Below are 26703 nucleotides of genomic sequence, written 5' to 3'. Positions count from 1 at the left end.
GATCACTTAAGTATCGCATTATTGTCTCTGTCCATTTAGGAATGTCAGGGGGCTCAATGGGTCAGTCCCCCTTGCTCTGACACTGAGAAAGGCCTCCTGTGTGGCAAGGAGCCCCCTGAAGACTCCCCTTCTGCTCCTCTGGCCCCCCAGCAGTTGCGGGTGGTGTGTGACAACATGCTGCAAGGCCTCGGGAGGTACTTGCGCTGTTTGGGAGTTGATGTGGTCATTTTGGAGAATAATGATGACCACAGACTAGCGGCAAAGGTACGTTAGTTAAAAATGTAGCAATTGCACATGTATCTAAAAGATTAAGATTGAATAATGAAATAATTATGCTCGGCTGGATTAGTGTTCTTGAGGCAAATAAACAAATAAAAAAATGCAGCCAAATAATTTGTAAATATAATTGTTCGGAAAAGCTTTTTCTGATCACGTGTTCTTTTTTTTTTTCTCCAGTTAGCACAAGCTGAATACCGTGTTATACTCACATGTGGACAACCATACCAGACTGTAAGGAACACATTCTAAATTCTATTTGCAAATGTTCAGTTGATTTGGATTCATTCGTATCTGTGTTTGTATCATCATAGTTGAGGTCTCAGGTGGGCGAGGGCCGCTGTCTGTCCCTGGACTGCTCGGAAAAGGCCAGAGACCAAGCTGTCCGAGTGCTTAGACACTTCAATGTACGGCCAACTCCTTGTGATATATTCAGTCGCTGCCAGGTAGGAAGACTCTTGAAGGTGTTCCTTTAAGTGTTTGTAACACACTGTTCTCATGCTCGGTTCGCTTCCGGTAAACGTCTTTTTGCAGTATAGTCCAACATTGAGAAGACCCTGACGACTATGCATAGGCTTTGCCCGACATGTATTGGTGTTTCCTAGTGAAAAGAAATACAAAGACAAAATCAGAACTCACTATGCCGTGACAGTGACGAGACGGCCATTAAGTTTGCTGGAGTGACGAGGGGGATCGATACTGTTTGAACAGTAAGATTGATTCCCAAATTTTAAAAATCGATGTGTTTGATGCGTCAGGCATTTGAAGCACTGTCATACCACAAAGGAAGTCGGTACTGGTATTGACTAGCAGACACACACACACACACACACACAAGCAGCAGAGCGGCTTTCTGTACAAATGAAAGTTATTACATCAGTTACATAATGACGGCTAGCGCCGAAATCTTTTTGTAGCGGCCAAAATGATTTGTGATGGCCTGCCACAGGTAAATAGATTAAGAGGAAACACTGAGCCTGTCTAATAGTCTAAAAATTATTTTTAACTCATTTTCCCATTCATGTCAGCAATTTGATTAGAATTATTTGGTTGATCAACTTTTGTGATACAGAAATTGTCTGAAGTTAAACAATTGAACAATTACCGGGGAAGATACTGTGTGGTCGTTGGGCACCGTGCGTTTCGAGTTGATGTATGGCTATGACCTGTCGATATCTTTGTGGGTGGCTGTTTTGAGAACTGTGTTTGCTGTTTTTGCCATGTGTGCTGATGACTGGGAGCGCGTATCTTTCCAGAGCTGTTCCTAAACTTGGGTGTTCTAGTCTGCTACCTTGCTCCCCCCCCCCCTCAAAAAAGTGTCAAGATACACCACTTGGTGCTGTTTTGTCAGGCCCCCAATATGAAGACCAATCTGGACCACCCCCTGTCTGGAGGTTTGGAGGATGCCACGAAACACTCCAAGCAAAAATTAGCTCAACAACCGACCAAATGGTCTCTTGCTCAAGTGTTTATTGGTCAAAGGGAAGTCACTTTGATATATTATGGCCACAGGGGAGCCAAATGTAACTTGTATAATAATTTAGCATTTTACACAACCCCAGTTTATATAGTACAAACTGTCATGGTGTGTCCCACCAGGCCGTGTAATTAAAGATGTATGAAAATAACATCAGCAATAGCATCAGAAATTCCCTCTCTTTATTCTAAATGTAAAAACCTACCAACAGCAGTTTGATAAGTGTGTTAAAGCACAATTGGGAATAGTAAATATGATGCTAAAATAATCAAAGTTTAATAGAGAGACCAGGCCTCTGGGGCTTCGCTACAGCCCACCCAGGCAAAGTTAGCTCCCTTGTTATCTGATTGAAAAGCACTGGATCGGTTTATTCCTTAGCCTTTTGTTTCTCTGGGCTTCTCCAGTCATGAACACACATCACTGCTTGAATGTCATGTGGAAGGAGAAGCAAGAAAAGACAGAAAAGGAGTTTTGAGAGTTTGTGCCTAGGAAAGGGTTATTGTTTGTTTGTGTGCATCAATAGGCCACACAGATTTTGAAGGCATAGGAACCGTAGAGATCCCCAAGAGGGAGCGAGAGCGGTACAAGGACCCTGTATACAAAGAAGTAGTTACAAAGACGATACAATGCATACAACTGCGCCGACTATCAATGTCCCTTTTATTTGAGATTAGGTGGCGAGTGTGGAGGGCTCTCCCACTATCACCAAATGAATATGGAAATATCTCTCTCTTTGTGTCATTTAAAACGCACATACTGTAGCAACAACGGTCATTTCTGTGCGCACTGGACGAAACGTGCGCTCCCATCACATTGTCACACTAATTTTATTTTGCGACACATAAAATGTGTGAACGATACAGCAAAAAAAGAATCTCAGTGCCTCTGCACACATAAAGGTGTGTTATTTCTTTATCATCACAAAGGCTATGGAATACTGGACTTTTTATGCATTGGATTGCCAATGAATTGCAATCTAGTTTCATTTTCTAAGACATGGGGGAAATTCACCCTTAATTACATGCAGTATACCCCAACAACCTCAGAGTATCCTCATCATCATTGACCAGGTTTTTTCAAACATTATTAACATCCTAACTGGAAGTTATAATTGTAAAATTGCCAGCATTGCCGTAAAATTGACATATACGGTACAGTTATTATCTTGCTTGATGATCAATAAAATGTTAATATTATAAAACTGACCCTTGACAAATTTTGGGTCCTAACTTGAAGTTAGTGAAATATTATCAAGTGAAATAAGTTCGTATGATCAACAGATTGTCAATTTGTAAGCATGAGATGTCATTTACAGTACATGGACAACATTGCTTTAATCCGATCAGAGTTCGGATTAAAATTATGATTGGATGCGCCGATCGGATTGACAATTGACATAAACCACCTTTCTCGTTCGTCATAAAATCTTGATCGTAATGGGCTTGATCGGGTTAAAATATTCCAAACGGGGTGTGTACATGAAGCATTTTTATGCCGATCAGGCATTTAATCCAAATAAACGTCCATGTGCGTAGCCATTGTCGTGAAAACACTGTTTGTAATTTCCACAAAGATCAGACCATGGTGTTGTCCTTTGTCCATGAATTTCATCCTTTTCAACTTTTTGCAAAGGGTTTGGTCCCTGGGTGGAGTTGGCAGTGCATTATGCATCATTACACTCCACTTATTCAGCTACTGTACATCCTATCCTTACCACTAATGTGCCACATGTGCACAAATATACTTTCCTGCCGCACACGCACACACAAAAACTTCCGTTCAGATGCTCAGTGCCATCAGATGTCCCGCGCTTGCCTTTTATAGACATGTTGAGATTGCACAGATTGCTTGTGAGATAGACGTTGAGCTAGCAAACACATATTGCTAATAGCGTGAGATTCACACACAAAATCCCAAACTCACAAACACTTCCTGGCAGTATCACGCACACACACCTCAGTACCTATTATACACGCACGCACACACGCACACAGGAATTGAGAGTCAGTCATAGACATTGCTGCTGCTGCTGCTGCTGCTGCTGCAGCGATGTTGGTTCCCACGCACCAGACTGCTGGGGAAGTGAAAACAAGAGCAACAGGAACCGCCACACCACGCGAAGGAGGGGTCAGACCTACGGTGGGGTTAGCGAGAGGAAAAGGGGAGGGCAGGGTGAGAAGTGAGAACAGAGGTGATGACAGGGAGGGGAAAAAGCAAAAGAGAACCAGTGAAAGTAAATAAGAATTAAGAGATAAAGAAAGACCAAAATAGCCCTGATTAGCTATGACAAAGACTGTTTGGAGGCTATTAGAGGGTGCATGAGGGAGATGCCACTCAAGGAAGAGGAGGCTGGATGACAATGAGGCAACCTTACTGTGCTTTGATCTGCAAAGCGCCGTGGGCAGACAATCGGAAGGAATGTGAAAGGTTTCGACATGTTGTAAGATACTCTGTGTCGCGCTGATATATGAGAGCTCATGTGAATTGGCCAGCTCTTACTCATGCTCGTCAGTTGTTTTTTTTTTCCCCCAAACCACCACAAATATGCTCACGCAACTGTAATTTCAAACAATTAGGCATTGCAAAGAATTCAAGGATTTCACCATCTGCAAACCACAGTATTGTTTAAAAGGTCCATATAAATCTCATGTGAAGCACAAGCCTGAGAACGAACAGTGAATACAGATGAACGTTGACCTTCTGACACCGCTACATCAGAAACCGAGAACACTGGGCAACTTTTTTTTTTTTTCTACACAAATTTTTTATCAAACGTGCAATTAGGGCTGCACGATGTTGGAAAAAAATGACATTGCGATTTTTGGGGGGGGTTGCGATAAATACTGCGATGTTAAAAATAGAATTTTCACCAGATGACTTGAATAGATTTGTTTGGGAATAATTTGGTTAACTCACCATGACATCATTGTATTCATATAATATCATTACTAAGGGGGTTCATCTGTGAATGATGATTGCTGTACATAAAAGGGATCACATAGGTCATGTCTCTGTAACATAATAGATTATTTAACATTGCATTTCACACTTCAATGTAAACAGCAGCAAAATATTAAACATATTTTAAACCAAAAAATAAAAAGAGCATGTGCACTAGACGCTTGAGTTATTTAGAAAAAATAGAAGAAAATAAAAAACCTCTAAAGCAGCAGCAGAGTTATAAACACCTTTAAACTAAACTATAAAATATAAAGAAAATTAAAAAGCAGGTGTACTAGCGCCTGAGTTGTTTACAAAAATATAACAATAACTAAAACGGTCTGTAAAACACATTGCATCCGTGATTTGTCGGTGCTGTTTGGACTTCTTATCATAAGGAGTTATGCTGGCGAAAGGGGTCTTTAATAGTTTTTCGAGTAGATGAATTTTCACCTCGGGTCCCACTTCTTGAACAAACTTGTCATTTTTGGGGTCTCCTGAAAACTACTGAATTTGGAGGTACAAGGATTCTTCCCGATGACAGCGATATGCAAGGTTACTTAAATGCGTTTTACCGGTTTCCCACTGCGACTGCTCTCAGGAGGTGACAGGGAGCAACAGCAAGAAAAGGGAGTTAGAGACGGTTAAAAGGGGAGGAGGTGAGGGGGGGGGGGTTACATTCCATAGGCATGCCAAAACATTCCGAGGGAAACCATCCCAAATATTTCCCACTGTGTGTGGCGAGCGCTTCACGTCTCCGGTTATACACACACGCACACACACGTACTCTCAGAGAGCTTGAGAAAGTGCTAAAGTGTGCACACACAAGGGTGGTCCAATTCTACATCTGACAGATACTGTACATTATTTCAGGTAGATGCTGTCATTAAGATGGAGAGCCTAAATATTTGTCTTTTTGTATTTGTGTGTGTGTGTGTGTGTGTGTGTGTGTGTGTGTGTGTGGAGGGAAACCTGCTGCGTCTGTATGTCTGACTGGAGCCAAACCAGGACAAAATCCCACTGTGCAAACATGAGTGGACTACTAATATGTAGCTTTCACGTTGCTGTTCAGGAACTATCATGTGATGTGGAAATCATTTATTAAGTAGAACAAGAGCTGAAACATTCAGTAATAATTTGTCTGAAAGATGAGCGGAATGCTGGTATTCTGATAGTATCTTTCCTACTCTTAATATTGAGGTACCAATTTTGGTTATGAACAGCATTTTTCGATATCAATTATGTCTTTTACATACATGAAAATTCATGCGTGCAATAATTTTTCTGATGGTGAAGTGTTTCATTTACCGATTTACTTATTTCTTTTCATTTTATGTTTGATTTTTTTCATACAAATAGCTACTGTGATTATAAGTTTAAGTTCCTGATAGGCTCCGGCACTATGCTACATACAAATTCAGGTTGCATGTTGTCTTCCGCTTCACTGATGTGGACTGATGTGAAAGCCTTTCTGTTAATGGCTCATTGTACAAAATTAGACCATATCATTTGCTCCCTGACATTCAATCTACTTTTCCCTTCGAGTGCCTGAGATTAACTTTATTTCTCGCTGTCTGACACCGTCTCCCCATCTGCTCCTTGCCCCTGCCTCACTTCTCCACTCCCACCCTCAGTCTCACTCTCCGTTTCAGTTTAGCAAAGGCGAGGAATCCGGTGCAGCCGGCAGCTGGAATGTCCTGTTTGTCTTGCTCTGTTTGTGTACATGTGTGTGTGTGTGTGTGCGTGCGTGAAGTTGGCGAGGCTGGTGGCGGGTTTTGATGTGTTCCATTGTCTGAGAGCCAAGCTGCTTCCTGTCACCGAGCCTGAGAGAATCAGAGTGGGCTTAAGGAGGCAGGGAGGGAGAAGGAAGCAAGTGTCCATGGCAATGACAAGGTGAGCTGGAGGTTGGGATGCAAGACGGAATATGAAGGGGGAATTACCACTGGGAGATAATTGGAGCTGAGTAAGAGGAGAAAGATGAAGGAGGATGGTGATGGAAGAGACATAAAAGGGAGGAGGGAGTTGGAAAGGGAGGAAGAGAGGTGAGAATGGAGGAGAGAGCCTCAACAGAAGGCTTTTCCTCTAAGCGCCAATACAAGGAAGTAATGCGTAATTTCCCTTGTTTTCCACACACACATACTGATGCACACAAAAGTACCTTTTGCGCAGCCACTGTTGTGCCTCAATTTTCTGTTAAAAAAAAAAAAAAAAAAAACTGCACCTAGAGCCAGGCGAAGAATGCAATAGAAATTATTCCAGCATAAATGGTATAACAAAGCAGATTGTTCAGTGCGCGTGGATACACTCTATTTTTTAATGCAACCTTCCAGTGTTCCATAGTGGTTTGTCCATCGTAACTGCATATTTAGTTAGCTGCTCAGCCATTTACATAAATCCATTCGGATTCAGTCGCGATCTATGCTGGGTTTTGCAACTCAGAGTTCGCTTTATCAAGGTTGAAAACATAGAGGCTAACTTTTGAATGTTTGTTGTTTGGTTAGTTACTTACCCTGTTTTTCGGACTATAAGTCGCTCTGGAGTAAAAGACGCACCAGTCGAAAAATGCATCATGAAGAAGACAAAAAACATATATGTCGCTCCAGAGTCGTATTTTTGAGGGAAATTCATTTTACAAAAATCGAGTGAAGATCAGACTTTCTCCGCTGGTCCCCATTCTCTGCTCTTGGGTGCGTTTGGAAATATTCTCCAAGCACACACTGGTTCATTCCGACCATTGGAAAACTCAGAGTGTTGTTCAAATGTGCCGTTCGGTTATTTAGCCATCCATTGCCATGACTACTGCTGCTTCTTCTGCTTCCATTTCTTCTTTTTACGTTTGGCGGTTGGCAAATACTTTTGGTGCAATACCGCCACCTTCTTTAGCATGTTATAAAAAAGTTGGCCACTGGCAGTAATTCATGACTTCTTTTTCTTCCCCTGCTTTTTCTTCTTCTTTCATTTGTGCTTCTTGTTCCATTTCTTCTTCCTCTTCCTCTTCTTATTTTTCTACTTCCTCTTCCATTTCTTGTTCTTCTTCTAGGCGGTTGGCAGGTGCTTTTGGTGCATTACCACCACCTTCGGGCCACTGGCGGTGTTGCACCACAAGTATTCGGCAACCACCAAATGAAAGTCAAAACGGTGCTAGACATTAGTACTGTGAAAGCTGACAGAGAATTGTCCACTTTTGTGTGAAAATTTAATGAAAAGAAAACACTCACCGCCACTAAAAAACAAAAAAAAAGTGGATTATGACCAAAGGTTACGTTTAAAGCTGTCGTTGTTTTTTTTTACAAGTTCTTTAAGCACACTGCACCACGCCGTGTCTTATTTCCGAATTAATCAATGAGACCGTCTTGCTGGTGTGGTCTGTTGTAATGCTTCTCACATTGCTTACGGCGCTATTGTTATCCCGCCTACACAACCACAGAAACATAAGCGTTTACCTGGCAAACCACCTGAACAGTAGCACTTGGTAATAACATGGCTTCAGTTAACAGGTGATTAGGCAGGAAAAAAATACTGGAATTCCACAACACCATGTGCAAAGGGAGGAGCCATTACAATTTGATGCAGGCCTGGATAAGTACAAGGATAGACGAACTTTTTACTTTTATGTTACGTCAACACCAAAGGTGAAACGACGCTTCGCCTCACATTTCGTCGCGAGATACAACGAACCATAGCTGCTTCACTCGTGCCATGCGACAACAGAGAAGAGGCGGGGCTCACCGTTCACCTCTGACAGAAAAAGACATTTATGAACATTGCTGGTCAATCACTAGTTGTGCTAAAACTTTGCTAAAACTTTGGCTAATGCTAAATGCTACTGGGTCACAAGTTCATCCGCTGTTAACAAGGACTTGAAGTACACTTAGAAGATATGCCAGCTTCCTTGCTCACCATTCTCCAAACCTGCACCTATTCGGCTCCGTCTCGGTATTGGAAACTGGGTGTGTTATATAGCTTCTGATGCCCACAGACTGCAATGATTATTTTGTTCAACATTGTTACCTGCACAGGGCTCCGTGTGCGCGTGCTTTGTCTGTGACATATTTTTGACGTAGTACAGTAAGTACACTCTCGACGCCAATTGGCTGTCACAATGTGTTGTGTGTCTTTCAGTTCAAATTTAGCCCCTTAAGCGATGACTCAGATGGGCGCTTCTTTGAAAAAAGCTTGCTGTGTGTGGCAGTCAACACCCAAAGACATGTTTAAGATATAGGTGGAGGTCTACGCCTTTGCCATTCTTGATGAGTCCGTGTGTGTGGGTGGTCTTGCGACACACATGTAAGTGGTGAGGAATGATGGGGCTAAATGATAAGGGACGAAGATGCAGGGGGGGGGGAGAACGTGATGAATTAAAAACGATCGTTGAGGAAAAGGAATGCAAGGGCAGAAAATAACTCAAATGCCTTTTGCGTGCGTGCTGTGTACACTATACATTTCCCTGAAAAAAAATGGTGGCGGTGCATTAATCATTCGACATGTGCTTTTGTGCATGTGTGTGTTGGTGCGTGCGAGTTCCTGGCCGGTGGAGGGGTTTTGACAGGGCAGAGTGGTGCATTCCTGACGGGCGGTGATGTCATGAGAACTAGCTGTGCGCTCGCAGACAGACAGCCCTGTTTATGTTCCCCTCCTGAGGAGAAACCACACTGTGCATATGTGTGTGTGTGTCTCTGTCCGACGATGCTGTTGGCTCACGGGGGAGGTAGGGGAAGCCGGGAGGCACTCGAGAGGGTCTACTTTCCCCCGCAGCTTGGGGAAAGGGAACCACTTACTGATGCTTTCCCCTCGAACGTCCTCACAGAAAGAGGAAGTTTCTCATGTTTTGCAGAGCACAGTAGCTGCATGGCCTGACTGCTGCTGTGAGTGATTGCCCTCCTAGTCTCCTAAGGGAGGGACACTTCTATGCTGCATAATAACAAAGCTGGGCTCAAGTAATGCCAACAATACCACACAGAAAACAGACAACATGTTTTCTTTTGATTAAAAAAAAAAATAATAATAATAATAATAAAAAAGTTTCATGCACAGACAATAATGTCGAAATGATCTACAGCCTGCGAAAATATAGTCACTGCTCTGCAGCATTATTCTTCGCAATGCAACACTAGTATCAGATCCCGAGTTCAGAACATCCAGAAGATGATTCTCCCATCCCATTAGAGATAGACCGTATTTTCTGGACCATAAACCGCACATTTATATAAGCCGCATCCACTCTATTTAAAATAATAATAATGAAAAAACGATATATAAGCCGCACCGGGTGATAAGCCACACCTATGTTGAAAAATTAGATATTTAGTGCATTCACAGAACGATTTTGAACTGTAAATGGACATGTATGTACCTGAACAAGTTCTTTCCTAGCAGTGGCTTTTAACACGGCCGCAACTTAGCTGGTTAAAACGGAACAGAACAAAAGAAAATAAGCAATACTTCATTTTCATCTCATCTTCATTTCACTTCCCGCTGCCGCCTCCAATGTCTCACCATGGATACATTGACACTAAGCTTGCGTGCAGCAGCGTGGTTTCCTTTCTGGATAGCAAGATCGATGGCCTTCAACTTAAAACTTGCATCATACGAATTTCTTCGTGTGGGTTTCATGGTGTAAGTGCTAGGATTTGATCGATTTTTTTTCCTTAGTTTTGATTCTTATTCCAGTTAGAGCGCCGCTAGCGGTAGAAGAACAATCCACAGAATAGCTGCACCTTTATATAAGGAGAATGGTTCAAAACCTAGGAAAAAAGTAGCGGCTTATAGTCCAGAAAATACGGTATTAATCAATCAATTGATTGTTGATTTTTCTACAGTCTAAATTTGTCCAATCATCGTTCCTAGTTTTCATGAAAGTCACTGAAACACGAGGATACGGTTAGTCTCCAAAATGCTGTTGTCGGGGCCCCTCCGCCAATGGCGTCCTTTTAGAAACTTTATGCAATTTATTAGTCTCGATTGCAAAAGTTGTGATTGCAAAAATATGATGCTAGTTAAATTTTCCAAATTTTAAATTTTGTCACAAATTCTCTGGCTAAAATGTAAGTGAAAAAAAAACTGTTGTGAGGACGAGTCCCAGCAGCCATGTATTTGCCTCTTCAAATACTGCTGCTGTGTCTGTGGTCATGGTATAATGGTTTCCCTTGCGATAGTGAAATGTGATCCTGGGCCTTTGCAGCTTAGTGAAGCATGGCGCATTCTCCCACACTCAAGTGGCAGTGCAGCATAGCAAAGCTCTTTCGCAGCTCATTCTGCCTGTGCCGCACACAGCTTGCATGATGAGGAACTCTTCCCGCCCTTCTCAGCAGGGAACTTGGTTGTTTAGTTTATTATTATCTTGACTCTGTGGCACACTGGTTTGCTTTTATACCTTGGCGTGTCTTCCCTACATGTAATCATGCGTTTCATGTCTTGTTTGCTCATGCTTTTGACTTGACAAAAAGTTGTCAGGAACCCATTTTTTGAGGTGGTTTGTTGTGTTTTTGATGTGACTTCTAGGAGAGAATACCCAGATTATAGGTTTGAAGTTTAAGAGAATTGAGGGATACATCAATTTCGGTGGAGGCAAACAACATTACAAGCTTGCCTGAAGTCGGTATTCTGTAGTGATGGTTTCCAAACTACTGCTTATTTTCTGGTACTTCACTTATTCTTTTTTTCATTCTCAGAGTTTTTGTCCACTTTTATCGTCCTTCAACTTCATTAATGACTATCTATGGTCAACAGGGTTGCATACAATTTTAAGATATTATAGTCAATTAGCATTTTGAATTACATGTTGCAGAGGTCAGAAGGTTAGGCTTCTCAACAGTCCCTAAAATGTTCTTTGTTTGCTACTAGCCATATGGCAGCAAGATGAAAAGCAATAATCCCATAGGTTGTGATACGCTTACCATACCAATCATGTGTTCACGACAGACGCAGTTGTCTCGTCCAAATACACCTTTTCTCCATCTTTCAAAACTCTTTTTTTTTTCATTCTCAAGACTCTAGTGACACTGTTTGTCTGCAGATTTTTGCAAATTTTCATAACAGTTTCATAACAGCTGGAGCTCTAACAAAGCACTTTACAAACAATACAATAAATAAATCTGCATGTCAAGACAGCAGCATGCTGTAAAGTTACTGAGCATGACTTTTTTTTTCTCAGATTTTTGCTAATTTTGTGGTTTATTTAATGGTTCATTTGATGAAACAGGTCAGCTACTGCTTGCCTACGTGTTGCGGTGAATTATGATTATTCAATATTTTTGGTGATGAAAATGTGTCGACTTTTGAAGAATTGATTCAGTTTCAGGGCTTAACTTGTGATCAGATCAGTTTTGTTTGACTAGAAAAGCGATGGGCTCAAATGACCATTAGGATTAGCATTCTTGACCTATTGTGAAAATAGCGAAGACAGATGAGGAAGGGTCTTAAAATATAACCTTGAAATCAGGGTGACAAGGTTTACAAAGACTTCTGCATGGCCTTCGTGGGTACCTCTTAGTTTCCTTCTCGTTTCCTCCTCTGTTACATATAGTCGGATTAAAGTGAGTGCGCTTGTCGGGTGGGAATAGCCACAGGCGGATACCCCTCACCCCCAGGGATCTGAGAGGTAGAAGTCTAGGGAGGTCAGGCTTCCTTGGCCTGGGAAAGGCCTAGACGAGCACAAGAGGGTGGGGTGGCTTTGTGGGATAGATGGAGAGGATAAGTATGCTGAATTAAAAAGAACTGATATGGAGATAGAAATGAGTTAAATGAAAGATAAATCATGGGTAAAGATGGGATGTGACGCTCAATTACATTTGGGATGCTGTGCCATCCTTTAGCGTGATAAAACAAAAAGGTTATTAAAGCCAAACAGAAAACAATAATACAGATTAACTGCATGCATAGGGAAGATCGCAATGTGGATTATTCCGATGCAGAGACCTTTGCAAGAGTAGATTTCTTGAGCTTCCATGTTGTAATAGGGAGGATATACTGTACTGTAAATGGAATGGAAAATTAGATTTGCAGCAGTTAAAAAAACGGAAAGAAACTATGACGATGCATTTGCATCTTTTCCCATTTCCTCCTCCTCCCCTTTCAGACCAAGGAAGCCTAGTGTCTATGTTTCTCATAGGAACTTAATTCCGGTATTTTATCTTGCGTCATTAAAGTGTGTTTGCATGCGAGTATTTTTGTGTCTGCTCTCTGGAGACCAGTAGCATTGCCTATGGACCAAACACAAATAAACACCAATATGGCTTGATTTCCACAAAAAGATATCGCTATTAGGACACAAGTTTCGCATTGCCAATGCCAACTATTCCAGTCATGTCTACTCTGAACTTAGGTCACCTTTCAGACTTGCCTCAAGTTCGCTCGTGTGGTTGCGGGTGTTTCTGGGTGTGTGTTTCGGTTGCATCAGTGTGTGCTTCGGGTGGGGGTCTTTGTGGTCTAGAGTGGCACGTTGCTACTATCTTGTTAACCGAAAGAAATGTGTGTGAGAGCCAGATCCTGCGGCACATCCCACCGCTGTTGAGATGAGAATTAATGCTGGACTTCAAGCAACTCGGTATCCCCTTCTGTTGCCGGCGTAAACCAGAGGTGGCTGCAGTGCCTGAGTACCTGTCTGTCACGATGATCCCATGGACTTGTTACATGCAGTCTCCCCGGATCCTGGGAGGCTTTTCTATCTTTCGTTCTTTCTTTCCCTCCATTTTCCTGCTGTCTATTTTGGTCAACTGGTGGCCCGTTCCCACAGTGCTGCTGTTCCCATGGTTATCGCCGCGGAGATAGCGAATGGGGGGGTTGGGGCGGCGGCGCTGGGCTTGATGGAGAGCGGTAGAGACAGCGTTGCTCTGTTCCAAGGGATCGGGGACTCTGTGGCTTGGAGTGGGGAGTTGGGGTGGGGGGGGCACTACGGTGGGGGTGAATGGAGGCTCAGGGGTTCAGTGTGTGTGTGTGAGTGTGTGTGATATGTAGCTCCCATGAACATCACAGGTGGCCCACGGGGATTCTGGATCCCTGCGATACAATGTTTTTAATTGAATTACCAGTTGGTGGTGGATGTGCTTTTCAGTACCATCCATGAAATTGGCATCAATCATATTAGATATGGATGATAGTACACTTCATCATTAAATTACCATATATGGTCAAAATTAATCTTACCATTTATTCACACTGTTCAGGTTACAGACTTTTTGAAGCCATTTAGTTGAACATTTTGGAGTCTGGTTGAACAAATTCTGAAATTTTCACGAATGGCTGTTATTCAGACTGACTGGGTTTACACAACTCTGTCATGAGCATTCTTCCCAAGAAGATATTAACATTGACATATGAAATATTGACATTCAACTTGGTGTCATTGAAAAACTTAAAACATAGGCAGATTATCACATGTATTGATTTAGGTGTCCTTACCCTTAACTCTCAATTCTGCATTTCATCATACTAACCTACTCACAATACACTTGAAGTACATTACATAATGTTAATGTTGAGAAGAAACCTTTGGCTCCCCAAAATGATTTTTTTTTTGAGCAACTTAAAAAGTAACAAACACTGTATCATTGAACAAACACTGTATCATTGAACAAACACTGTATCACTGAACAGAGCACACAGTTAGACTGATTCATAATGACGAATAATTAATAACGGACTGGTTAATAAGTTGTAAAAAAATACATTTGTAAAAACCTGAAATTAAACAAGTTTCGAAATATGATGCTTCCACCTGGCAGTGATGATAAAAAGCAAACTTGCACTCTCAAAACATTTTGGGGAATTCTTTCCACCACTTCATGCTTCCCAACTTGCCATCCATTGCGGCCCTGTCAGCCTGAAAGAAGGATTCCTCCATCTGTGATCCCTTCTTAAGGTTTCTTCCGTTTTCCCAAATGGATTTCCTGGGAGTTTTCCCTTGCCCGGATGGGGGGGTTTAGACCAGGGGATGTTGTCAATCTCTGTAAACTTTGGGCTTGTGCAGCCCTTTGAGACTCTTGTTTGATAAATAAACTTGACATGCAATGGTAAGTATATATTTTTTCAGAAATAAAAATATTAATTTGACCACTTGCTATTTTCAAAATAACAATTTATGGTCGGAAGGGAAAATTGGGTCTCTGGTTATTTTTCATCGCGTCGGCAAATGTGTATCTTGTTGATCATCGAATGAATGTACTCCATATTCTTTATCATTGGTTTGTTTACAGTCACTTCACATGCCGCCGTTATGGCAATACACAAAACATTTGAGGAAGTGGGGAGCTTCAGATGATACTTAACCCTGATGTAAAAACATGAAAGTTTCCCCGGCTACATGTTAGTCTCTTGGGCTTAAGAACGAAGGTGAGGTGACAAAGGTGGCACAGGAAGTTGAGAGAAAGGGTAAGCTGCCTGAAGCTCCTTGCAGGGCAGGGAAGAGTGAAAGGATGGGAGCAAGCCCGCATTGGGAGCGAGGAGAGGCGAGGGGAGGGGTGTGAGGCTCAGAAAGAGGGTTGGATTCAGTTCCCACACTTCTAATTACTGTGTCACTGGAGACTGAAAGGGGACTGCCCCTGGCCCTAGGGAATTCGCCGGGGCCGGTTGCGAAGAGGGAGAAGCGTCGGAGGGAAGGAAGGAATACTAGTGTGAGCATAACACACAAACTCTCTCCATCCTCGCTGTCTTGGTTTTACCTCTCTGCACTCACCCTCGAGCTGATTTATTTCATTGGAAGCCCCAATCGCTCTGATTTTACCCGCTTAGCCCAATCTCTCACCTCCGACCCAGTTCTCCATAACCCTCCTTTCACTCCTCCAGTTCTGTCGTCACCCTGCAGTCTTTGTTCATGATCGTGTACTGCCACCCGTCTTCAACCCCATATGTACTCCCTTTTTAACCTCCTCTTTGCCTCCCGCCTAATACCGTGTCCCACTCCTGTGTCTCTTGTTGACATGGGCAAGGCTCCCTGAGACACTTTGATGTGAGTTTTAACTCACATGCACACACAGACCCACTGATGTCTAATCCCGCACCATTATTGCCACTTAACCCCGTGTCCCTCCCTCTTTTATGTGCCTTTATCTCGCCTTTCCATAGCCAGTGCACCTTTGCTTTCATCCTGATAACATATTTGATGTCAACAAGACAATCGGCATGTGAGGGGGGTCGGACCTTGAAAGCAATCCCTATCAGTTTTGCCCCCCCCCCCCTTGCGTGAATCAAGGTATTATGAATAATAATAAAAAATAAGGCAGCCTAGAATACAGCCTAGAATATACAGTTTAGCAGTACTGTATATAAAAAGTTAACTGTTTATCATCTGGAATAAGAGTATATCAAGATTGGTCTGCTTTGATAAATATTTTATAATCCTACAGAAATGCATTTCTTAGTAGTTTTCACATTTCAAGTTCAGTTTTAACTAATTACAAATAGTAGGTAATATTCATCAGCTTTCCTTTCATTAACTTCACAACCATCCCTGATTTGAGACAATGAACCATAGACCATAGTCCCTCACATTGTTATTAATGTGTGTTGGGGTCGAGAAATTTTCTACAAGAACAGTATTGAGACTGCTCTATTAATGTTTTGTGTTAATATAGCTAATAACTCAAGTTCTAAGTCACATGTACCAAACAGTACAGTTTGGTACATTTTAGAATGGTGAACGTTGAGGTTTCAAACATGGTGAAGTTTGAGTCTGTTGTCACAGAATTTATGTATTTTTAAGCCACTATGAACGTTACGGTTTGGATCAGAGTATTACCACTGCAAGAGTGAACATAGCCTGAAGGGTTTTGAATAACAAAATAACCCTTGTATTCCAAAGCTTTGTACTGCCTACCTTGACTGCTTTTACTGTTGCATTCACACTTACAAATAGTGGGCAATCGCCAAACGGCATGTCTCCGGTCTCGTTTTATGGTGACCTTCCATGTCCTCAAGACAGAGCGGCCCTGCGTGCGGCCGCCACTATTGTCAATATTTACAGTGTTGGATGAGTCACTCTACATTACAATAACATTCCCTGCGTGCCTCTGCATCAGGAACAGATGAGAACAAAGCAAAAGTGAGGCGCGCTACAGGCTGAGCAAAGGATTCTACCAGTGGCTCTCCCATGACGAGCCTCGTGTTTCTGTATACGTGTATGCAAATTAAGTTCACGTTGCTTGCTTCAGGTTGACAGTTTAGAGTGTGGTTGTAATGACAGTTTTAGAGCTGTTGGCGCATGTCATGGGAAGCAGTGGATGTCGTAACAACACCTGCTTCAATTTGCGCATTGTCATCCCAATGCTGAAATTTATGCACCCAGTCCCTCTCCATTTGTCTTCATTGCATGCCCGACAGAGAAACACGAAACACATTTGTCTTCTCACCAAAGCAGTTGGTGAACTATTCCATCCCAGGGTACAAGCGGAGTTTAAATGGCTTTTTAGCTTTTGCTATAGTGAGCTGAACAACAAACAGTTTAATTATAGCTTGTCTATCGTGTGTATCTTTAAATTAGCGTGATTTAAAAAGGCATTAACAAGCTGTTTATAAGCCAGCCACCAGAGCACCATCAACAACCTTATGTTAGCACGGGAATGAGTTTACTCCGCTTGTAAAACACCAACGTGCCAAGTGTTGCATGTCATCGGCTACGCATTGCAGTGCCAGCCTTAAGTTTGATCTAGTTGTTTTTCATTTTCACCCATAATGCCAAAAGCCTACCCATCAATAGAGGCTGGGTGGTTGTCTAATCCAGCTTTTTATGCATTTTTTATCCCTCCTCAAAACACATTGCTGAGCGAACAGCATTGTCAATGGACCTTTTCAGCGCACTGTTTTTCCTGAGCTGCTTGTCTTAGGACTGGCCTCAGCTATCTGGCGTCTGAAGAGGGAAGAAAGAGTGCTCAGAGAAGCAGAGAAAGAAGGAGGTTAGAGGTGAGAGACAACCAGAGAGAAGTGGCGAGGGAGATTGAAGGGAACCCTGGAAGGGGGTAGATGAAGCTCTAAGCAAAGACATAGAGCAAGAGAGACAACATAGGTCCAATTGGAGAGAGAGAGAGAAAGAGGTTGGGGTTGAAGGTTGAGTGGGGAGAAAACAGAATTAACTGACTATGCCAAGCTGAGGGAAAGCATTAGTGCTATTTGTGTGACGGGTAGATTATCTTCTCTACGACGGACTGTTATCTTCTTAAGTACACCTTGAGCTCCAATAAAAAGGGCCCAGGGAGAAGGAAGACCAGGAAGAAATCGTCTCTTCTATGAGAAAACCATTGAAAATGTGAAACAAGTTTGGTAAGAGTGAAAGAGGCTGTGTTAACCAGATGGCAGCCAGGTATAAACCGACTTGTTTTCATTAGAAAGTTTTCACAGAAAAATGTTCACTAAGACCTTTAAAAATATAAATTACTATGTATAGTATGCATGCAATTCTGGTAGACTTTTATGGAGTCAGTGTGTGCTGGGGAAGGTTGTTATGTTTATTGTTACATCTGTGCAGTGTATGCAGCGACCTGTCTGGGGGTTTTGTGTGCAAGTGAATTGAGTCAGAAGGAGGAGTGTGTGATGTCAAGTCCAGACAAGCTCTGCTGTGGTCCAAGTTCAGGGTGCCGTCAGGTGGTAGTGGTTAGTTAGCAGAGCTGCTAATTACGTCAGACTCGGGGTTCTGAGACACTGCCCAGATCCCCTCAGGATCCTGTGGGAAACGTGACCACAGTATGTCTTCCCTCAGCTTCCCTCTAGTTTTACTGGAGTGTTTTTTTCCCGATATTTCAACCCAGAGAATTTACAGTCTGTGCTTATCCTAAACTGCCAAATGTCTGCGTTGAGTAATTGGTGTAACTTCTGAATTATTTTTGTTAATCACTTCATGAAAGTCAAATAGGCAAAAATATTAAGAATTATCAAATGTATCTATTGCCCAACAATATGACTTTGACTTTAACTAAGGCAAGTTAATCACAATGGTCTTAAATTAAGTCAACTTTCTGCATTTACACTCACAAAAGAGCACAAATTCAAAGTGGAGCTCTTGTAAGTTGAAATATCTACATTTTCAGGCACACAGAGATGACGATGCATAACTTTTTTAACTGTTTACTGTTTTTTTCATAATCTTTAATTATGATCAACATCAATCCTAGTGAGGATTAGTGGTTCTGGAAAATGGATGGCTGGCTGGATGGATATCTTGAATGAGACCCCGGGTGTCGTATCTCTTCTTACTGTGAGTCAACACCGTTATTTCTACAATCCTTCACATGAATGATTCACTTTGAAAACTTCTTTTTGAGGCCACGGAGATGTTTTGTTGGGTCATGTGACTGACTGGCTCTATTTGATTGGTGAAATTGAGTCAAAGGTCATAGTGTATACATTGGTTTGGTGAAACAGTCACGTGACAGCACTTGAAGAGGTCTGGCTGACGAACCAAAAAAAATATGTTGTGCAAGCAATAGGATCCATCCATCCATTATCCATAGATAACAATTAAAGTAGTGTGTGGAATTTGGCTCAGTTTAATGGAGTAAAAGTAGTATTTCTTCTTATGGTAAGTGGTTAGTTCTGTCCATTTATATAGTGCTTTTATCTACACCATACAGTGCACAAACCGCAGATGACTACAGTGTTTCGCTTCAGGCATCGTCCAAGATTATACTGTATGTGTCTTTGTCAATGTGTTCAATAACGGTTACAATGACTTGAATGACATTAAATGTTATAGGTAAAAGTGACCCTAACTTCATTAACGTTGAAGGAAGAGAGAAACCAAATGTTAGCATGATTTATTAGAACAAAAAACTGTTACAGCACGCCAAAAAAAAGACTATGAAGTGAGTGTGTGTGTTTGGTTTTCCTGATGGGATCCAATAAAAGAAATATATTTCTGTTTACTGCTTTACAGACATGTTTGGTTCCAGTTGAAGTCTGGTGTTGATTATGGCCACTTCCAAGCCACAGAGTATTTTTTTCTTAGTTCAAACAACTTTAAAGCGCCTCAATTTTTCAGGAACACAGGCTAAGATCCTGGCACCCTCCATCATGTTTTTGGCGCTACCTTCACACTGAAGTAAAAATCAGTCCCAGGTCTTTACATCCCAACCCCCCTTTCAGATGTGACTTTTTCTTGGCAATGTCAGAAGCACAAACCACACTGAATCTGATCTTTTCCAGATCGGATGTGGGTCACTTCAACATGTGGTCATGAAGCTCTTAAATGCCTCTGAAGACAAGTGTCATTTGTAAAGAGATGCGACCTGACTTTAAAAAGGGCCAACAGACTTCTAGTCAAAGAGGTTAAATGAAGTTTTATGCTTGCTTGTTGAGTACTTTTCTTAATGTGTGAAGAATTCACTGGCTTGCAATCCAATATTCAGTTAAATGTTCTTTTCGTAGTAAAGTAAACAAACAAAACAGACGGACCTCGAATGTTGAGTCTCCCTGAAGTCGTACAATTTGAAGGTCAACCATTTTATATTTCTGCAGTAATATCTTGTGAAAAACCTAATGCTGAGCTCAGACTACACAATTGTAGCTCGATTTGGACCCGATAGAGACGACGCAGACAAACGGTCCCTTTCGTGGCCGATTATAAGTTGTCTTGAAGCGTCGTACCCCGTTTTGTGTGACATCATCAAAGACTGACGATCTGGCGTCTAAAACTCCTCACAACCACAACACAGAAGGTCTGGCACAGCAGATATATTTTTGTTTGTTTGCATGACACGTCCTACGTGGCCCCACGATTTGTTCCTGACCAACAATGTGATGGAGTGATACGCCCGTTATTCTCTGACCAGCGCGCTCCAGCTCTCGTTTCTGCCTGAAATATCAGGCACTCACTCCTGGCATTGGCACTCGCTCGTTGTTCCTGTGGAGACAAGCTCCGGCACGGACCCGCACTTGTGTCCCACGGTCCTGCATGCCCACAAACTGCTTCCCTCCTGCCTAGACTCTTTTCTTTTCGTCCCGCCTCCCAGAAGACCTGCGCCATCAAACCGTGCTCTTGGAGACAGCACGCGATGATCGGGCAGGATCTGGTCAGTGTCAGACTTGTAGCGTGACCACTCGCCCAGTCCAAAACATGAAACAAATGCTTCTACTAATCTGACTTAGTGACCGTCATGAACAACAACACAAAAAGTCAAGTAGTTTGAGCTCGGCATAAAATCTTGAGACATCTGCTCTGTGATGGTGAGGTATGAACTTTTATGTTTGTTCTTTTTGTGATGCCACGAAAGAAGGTTGCCAATGGTGGGCAAAAACAGAAAATGTGATGACAGTTAAAGAACTTATTGCAGCCGCAAAGGCATCTCTGTCCATGCTGCTCAGTACAAGAAGGCTAAGACGACAATAACAATAAAAGACGAAAGACTTAATGTGCGCTGCAAATTACTCTTGTTTTGGATGGTCCCAGACGTTGCCGATTCCACTATTTCCAGTTGGAAATTTTGTTTTGAATTATGATCAAATTATAGCATTCTGGAACAGATTGTGGTCTTCCTAATAGGTTCCATGATATTGAATATAAATTTCTTCTGGCCCACTCTTAATGGAAACATAATTTATTATGGTCTTCAGAAGATAGGCCATTAATTCACCGCTCAACGGGGAGGGAAATAGTCTTTTCTTCATACATTATCTTTGAAATTGATTTCATGCACTCATCCATAATTGACCACACGTCAGTACCCATGCCTTGGAACACTGGTTTGTTCAGTTAGTTACCTTTTATTCAAGCAATTTCCTTGACTTCTGCTTGTGTCCGTTTCCTCCTCAGTCCCCCAGGGTGGCTTATCCCGGTGGGAAAGTGACATCATTGAATCCCTTTTATGCCAACCGCTGGCTTATGTCAGTTGAACATTCCTGGCGGTGTGAAGGCAAATAGAAATAAGCCCTCGAAGGCTTGTGTTTTTCTTGAGGAACCTCCGCCACAGCGGGTAGTTCCTCTTAAACGAACCCTCGCGAGTTCCTAGAACTCTCTGGCTGCAAAACACCTCATATTGTACGCAGCGTGTGCTGACTGATTTATGAAGGTATTTAATGATAAATGCTAAAATTAGTTCGGGTTTACCACGGGTGTGGGTTTTGAAGTATGAAAATATGAAAGCTATAAGTCTTTTATGTAGTGCACCATATATTCACATGTAGAAGGAGAGTATGAATGTTTTGTTTTTGATTTATGGATGTAAAAGACTACTTTGCAAATTTTCTTGAATAGCTTATGTCTTATGCTAGATCTTTTATAATGCACTTTGCGTAACCCAGGGAGAGTGTATAAATGCAGAACATGTCACACACCATTTCCATGTGGCATTAAAACTGCCGACCAGAATGACAGGGAACCAAAGACGTCAAAATTCTGTCGACATGGGACAATGGAAAAGAAACAATGAGTCTGTGAATTTTTTTTTTTCTTTTTTTCGAGAAAGGATGTGCTTTTTGTAAATATTGTACATAAGCGTCAGACCGCAGCAATCTTGGACGGTGGAGTTAAGTATTCTTAACCTTTCCCTGGACTCCAAAGTCACAATAAGAATGAAAAAACAACATTTTCAAAGGGAAACGATGGTGCATGTCTTGCTTCCCACTTACCCGTCTTCTCTCCCGGTTCCCACGCTGCCCCTTACCTGACGTGCCACAGTTTGAATCAAATCATCGGCACGCAATTGGCTGCCCAGACCATGTGACCTACATCGGCCCTTTAAAGCGCCGCCTTTTTAGATTGGTGTAGGATTTTCCCATGGGAGCTGCCTACGGAGTCAGCGCCGGGTGTGTGAGCGCGTCCGGGGATGGGGCGGGGGGGAGCTAATACCCCCCACCGCCTCCCCAATATCCCCCTTTCTGGCCCTTTTTTTTTTTTTTTTTTTTTTTTTTAACCACCACGTCCCATCCTTTGAAACACAGTATCACACTTTAGATGGCCTTTGTTGTCACAGCAAGGAGCATTCTTTCTCTGGCATGGCCACACAGAGTGTGAGAATGCCCGAAGGTTCCCTGGAAAACACTGAAGGAACAAAAGAAGGAGCCGATGTGTCGCAAGTGTCCAAAATTAGAAAAGTTCAATTAAAAGAAAAGTTCTGTTTGAATGTTTGCCGTCTTTTTGATCTTGTCAAGTCTGTCATTTTTATGCCTCCTATTTAAAATGAGCTAAAGCATTGTGGCTCAAACCAAAACATCACCCCATGTGGCTCAAGCTGGGCATTCAGTGTACCATTTCAGAAGTGTTGGTTTTTAAATAAGGAATAAATAAGTAGCGACAGAAAGTCAAAGCTAACGATTGAAGTGCTCACACGGTACGCAGCGACTGAAAGTCACGACTTGATTTCTCACACTTAAAGGGGAAGTCAACCCAAACATATTTTTATCAAAAATATGTTCTATGTAAGCCCACTAGTGGAAACACGGCATTCTAATTAATTTTGCGTTTGTGGAATAAGAGTTAAGCCACCTGTTTTTAACCATCTCTGGGGGCTGACCTGGTTTTTAAAGCTACCTGAGCCCTCAGCAGTTGTGACGTCATTTTCAGTCGACAGAAGTGACAAAATGGCCGTCACCTGAGATGACTAAAAAGGGGTGGATTTTGCTGCTTAACTCATATTTCACAAACGCAATATTAATCAGAATGCCGCGTTTCAACTAGTGGGCCTGCTGGGAACATATTCTTGAAAAAAATGTATTTGGGTTGATTTCCCCCTTAGTGTTGTTGCTCTCTCACTTCTGTCCTGCACCTTATTCCAAATTTTTGCCAACCTCTGAAAACAAGAAGAGGAATGTGTTCCCGCTTTTTTGTGGACTTGGACGTTTAATTTTAAATACACTCCTACCAACAAATCTCTGTTGTTGCAACATTCATAACATAATCATTTGTATATATTGTTAATCTGCTTTGTGTAGTTGCAATAAAGGGGGGAAAAGTTTGGATATTTGGAAATGCAGCCATAACTCCACCTCGGAAAGAGAAAACCAGATTTCTGACACCAAACTTTTATCAGTCAATTTTTCTTGCCAATTTTTCATTGCTTCTTCTCGACACAGTACAACGCTCAATCACACTTGAAAGCCCCAAAAAGTGAGTCGTCTGACTCAGGACTCTAGCTCGAAATTTAGACAGAAAACCTGTACCAGTGTGTTAAGTGTTCACTGTATGGCAATAAACAACCACATTGCTGTTGTTGCTTTTATGCTTCATGTGCATATTTACTGAGTTGCATTACTTCCAAAAGTCATGATCCCACACGTCAACGACAGAATTCAAAAGACCGCCTCAAATTAGACCCAATAGGACAAACAATGAAGAAACATTTTAAAATGAATCACAGTCATGAATGGGTGTGAAAACAGCTACATTACTTTCGGGTGATCTAAGGAAATGTTTTGAGTTTTTTGTTTCGTTTTGTTTTGTTTTTTTTACCTGTGTAGACGTGACAGATTTGTATCAGTAAAACATGAATGTAATGATCTTTGTGCTGTCACCGCTGCACATTATTGGCATTACTTCTGCCCTTTATGAAAAACATAAAAAAGTCCAGCAGTTAAATATATTGATGTGGAAAGTCTAGTTCTTCGTGTGCTTTGGCTAGCCAAAAGCAGCCAAAAAAAAAAAAAAAGGTTTTAGAAAAATTATCCGGTCTTAGGCAGAGAGATGTAAGCTTTGCCATCTGTATTTATTTAAACACAAACCACCCACTTTGACTGAATTCATTTTGTGCTTTATTTCCATCCATGAATACATTTAAAGCACTCCACAAATTGGTTCATACCACTATGTGCGCCCTCTCGTCCGCTTTCACAGCATACCTGCACTTGTCGCTGTGTTCCGATGAATCACGGAATGATTTCCATGCAGGTTGCGTGTGTGCCTGCCTGTGCGTGGCTTAGCCTTGAGAGTTCATTGCAGGTTCTGGCTTGCTCCGCTCTGGGAAACTTTTGAGCTGAGCAAATAGCCCTCTGTTTTTCTGGCTGCCTTCTAGCTCGTATGTGTGAGCCATGTGCGCGGCCGTTTGGATGCATGCGGTTTTGCACGCACTGCGAGTGTTTTGTCTGTGCCGGTGGAATTTTTCTGGTGTGTGCGCAAATGCATGTTTTCTGTGTGTGTGTGCGTGTGTGAGTGTGAAGGCGGAATAACGGGAGGGATGAGTCTCATTCCCACAGACAAGACAGGAGCTGACACCTCAGCCTCTTCCCACACCTTCACCGTCTAGCCACTCTCCCCATGTCTTGACCTCAGTCACCACATAGGTAAACACAGCTCGCCTTTAGGCCAGTGACGGGGGAAGCTACGGCACCTGAGGGCAAGTGAGAGTATTTCATCTGGCCTGCCACCCGCAAATGCTCATCATATACATGTATTCTATTGTTCATCCTATTTTTACCTGAATTTAGTAGGGCCGCGCATGAATCTATGAATGGAATTGGGGTTTGAGTGGGCGTTGGAAAGTGATCAGGAAATTATAATGTTCTGACCCAGGTCCGAACGATGAGAATTGCATCTCTGCTTTTTTGCGGATGATGTGGTACTGTTGGCTTCTTCCAAATGCAGTCTTCAACTCTCACTGGAGCGGATCGCAGCCAAGTGTGAAACTGGTTGGGTGAAAATCAGCACCTCCAAATCTGAGATTATGTTCCTCAATCGGAAAAGGGCGGGGTGCCCTCTTGGGTCGGTGATGAGATCCCGCCCCAAGTGGAGTTCACTTATCTTTGGGGCTTGTTCATGAGTGAGGAGAGAACGGAGGTGGATCGATGCAAGGATGCAGACTTTGTATCAGTCTGTCGTAGTGAGGAAGGAGCTGAGCCAAAAGGTGAAGCTCTCAATTTACCGGTTGATCTTCGTTTCTACCCTCACGTATGGTCTCCAGCTGTGGGTCGTGAAAGTCCCGAAAGAACAAGAAGAAGCAGCCGAAATAAGTTTCCTCCGCAGGGGTATCTGGGTTCTTACTTGGAGATGGATTGAAAAGCTCGGTCATTCGGGAGGGACTTGGAGTCGAGCCACTGCTCCTCCACGTTGACAGGAGCCAGATGAGGTGTCCCGGGCATCTGTTTAGAACGCCTCCTCGATGCCTCCCTGTTGAGGTATTCCGAGGTATACCGAAAACATAACATAAGGGGCACACAATTTGTCGTAAATCTAATCACGAAAAAAGCCCTTAAATCACGACAGAGTCTTTTTCGGGGGGGCACTTTAGTACTGATGTCATTTTTACATGCAAACCTATTATATAAGTGCCAATGTTAAGCTCACCCAAGTGTCCCTTTAAGTGGAATGTTGTTTGCTGGGTGGAGCTCAGGTGTGTTGACAAGGCTTTTAGCACTCACATGCTGTCAGGATGGCTCACAGACAAGTGTGTGACTGTGTGTGTGTGTGAATACTTGTGTGTGTGTGTGTGTGTGTGTGTGCTCGCCAACGTCGGGGGCCGGCAAACGTGCTCAATAATGTCCTGCTGGGGAGGATGGGTGTCCTCCACCGTCGAGGATCGCACGGCACGGACGTGTGAATGTTACAGAGGCGTAAACGCTCTCCTGCGCACACGCTCCCATAGATCTGATCTGTGTGTTGCTCCTTTCGCACCAAAGCAACAAGATGGGGAAAAAATGTCTGCTTCTTGGACACTTTGACAATGCAAGTTGTTAGACTGTTCCATTGCAAATTTATTCAAAACAAAAGCGGAGATGATCTTTGGGTATGTGTATTGAAAGCATTGTCCCACATGATACAGTCCCATTAAACTTCACCACAAGTCCATTAAACTTGACTGCAACAGTAGCAACACCTTTCATGTCATGAATGACACAGAGACAAATGGCAGCAGTCAAAAGTTAATTACAAACATTGGTACATGTTGTTTTTTCTTTTATATAACAAAATGAATTCTCTCTCTCTGGTGTATATTTTTTCTACTTCTCACATTTTCTTCTCTTGACTGTCCTTATTGAGGGTTCTTCTTTCCTTTTTGTATTCTTTATGCAGGCATGTAACAGTGACCAGTATGTGGCACTGTCCAGACAAGACATGATCAGGATGCTAAAACAAAAAGGTTCGTCGAGCACCACAAAAT

The 26703-nt window shown here is 42.4% G+C and overlaps 1 protein-coding gene across 5 annotated transcripts in view; it reads left to right on the top strand.

Annotated features, from left to right (window-relative positions):
- exd3 (exonuclease 3'-5' domain containing 3) overlaps positions 1–26703 on the top strand; it is a 40594-nt gene that overhangs the window by 12996 nt on the left and 895 nt on the right. For 4 of the 5 annotated variants that reach the window (XM_086053170.1, XM_086053172.1, XM_086053169.1 and 1 more), the window contains exons 17-20: positions 40–264; positions 457–510; positions 591–722; positions 26616–26682. In XM_086053170.1, the coding sequence (XP_085909296.1) occupies positions 40–264; positions 457–510; positions 591–722; positions 26616–26682 (478 nt within the window). Of the gene's footprint in view, positions 1–39; positions 265–456; positions 511–590; positions 723–810; positions 5327–26615; positions 26683–26703 lie in introns of those variants that run through there. The other variant, XM_086053173.1, reaches the window with a different exon arrangement.

Source organism: Filicampus tigris, chromosome 15 (assembly GCF_054856515.1).
Source record: "Filicampus tigris isolate MCC_2025a chromosome 15, RoL_Ftig_1.0, whole genome shotgun sequence".
NCBI lineage: Eukaryota > Metazoa > Chordata > Actinopteri > Syngnathiformes > Syngnathidae > Filicampus > Filicampus tigris.
This window is presented reverse-complemented; position numbering and strand designations above follow the sequence as displayed.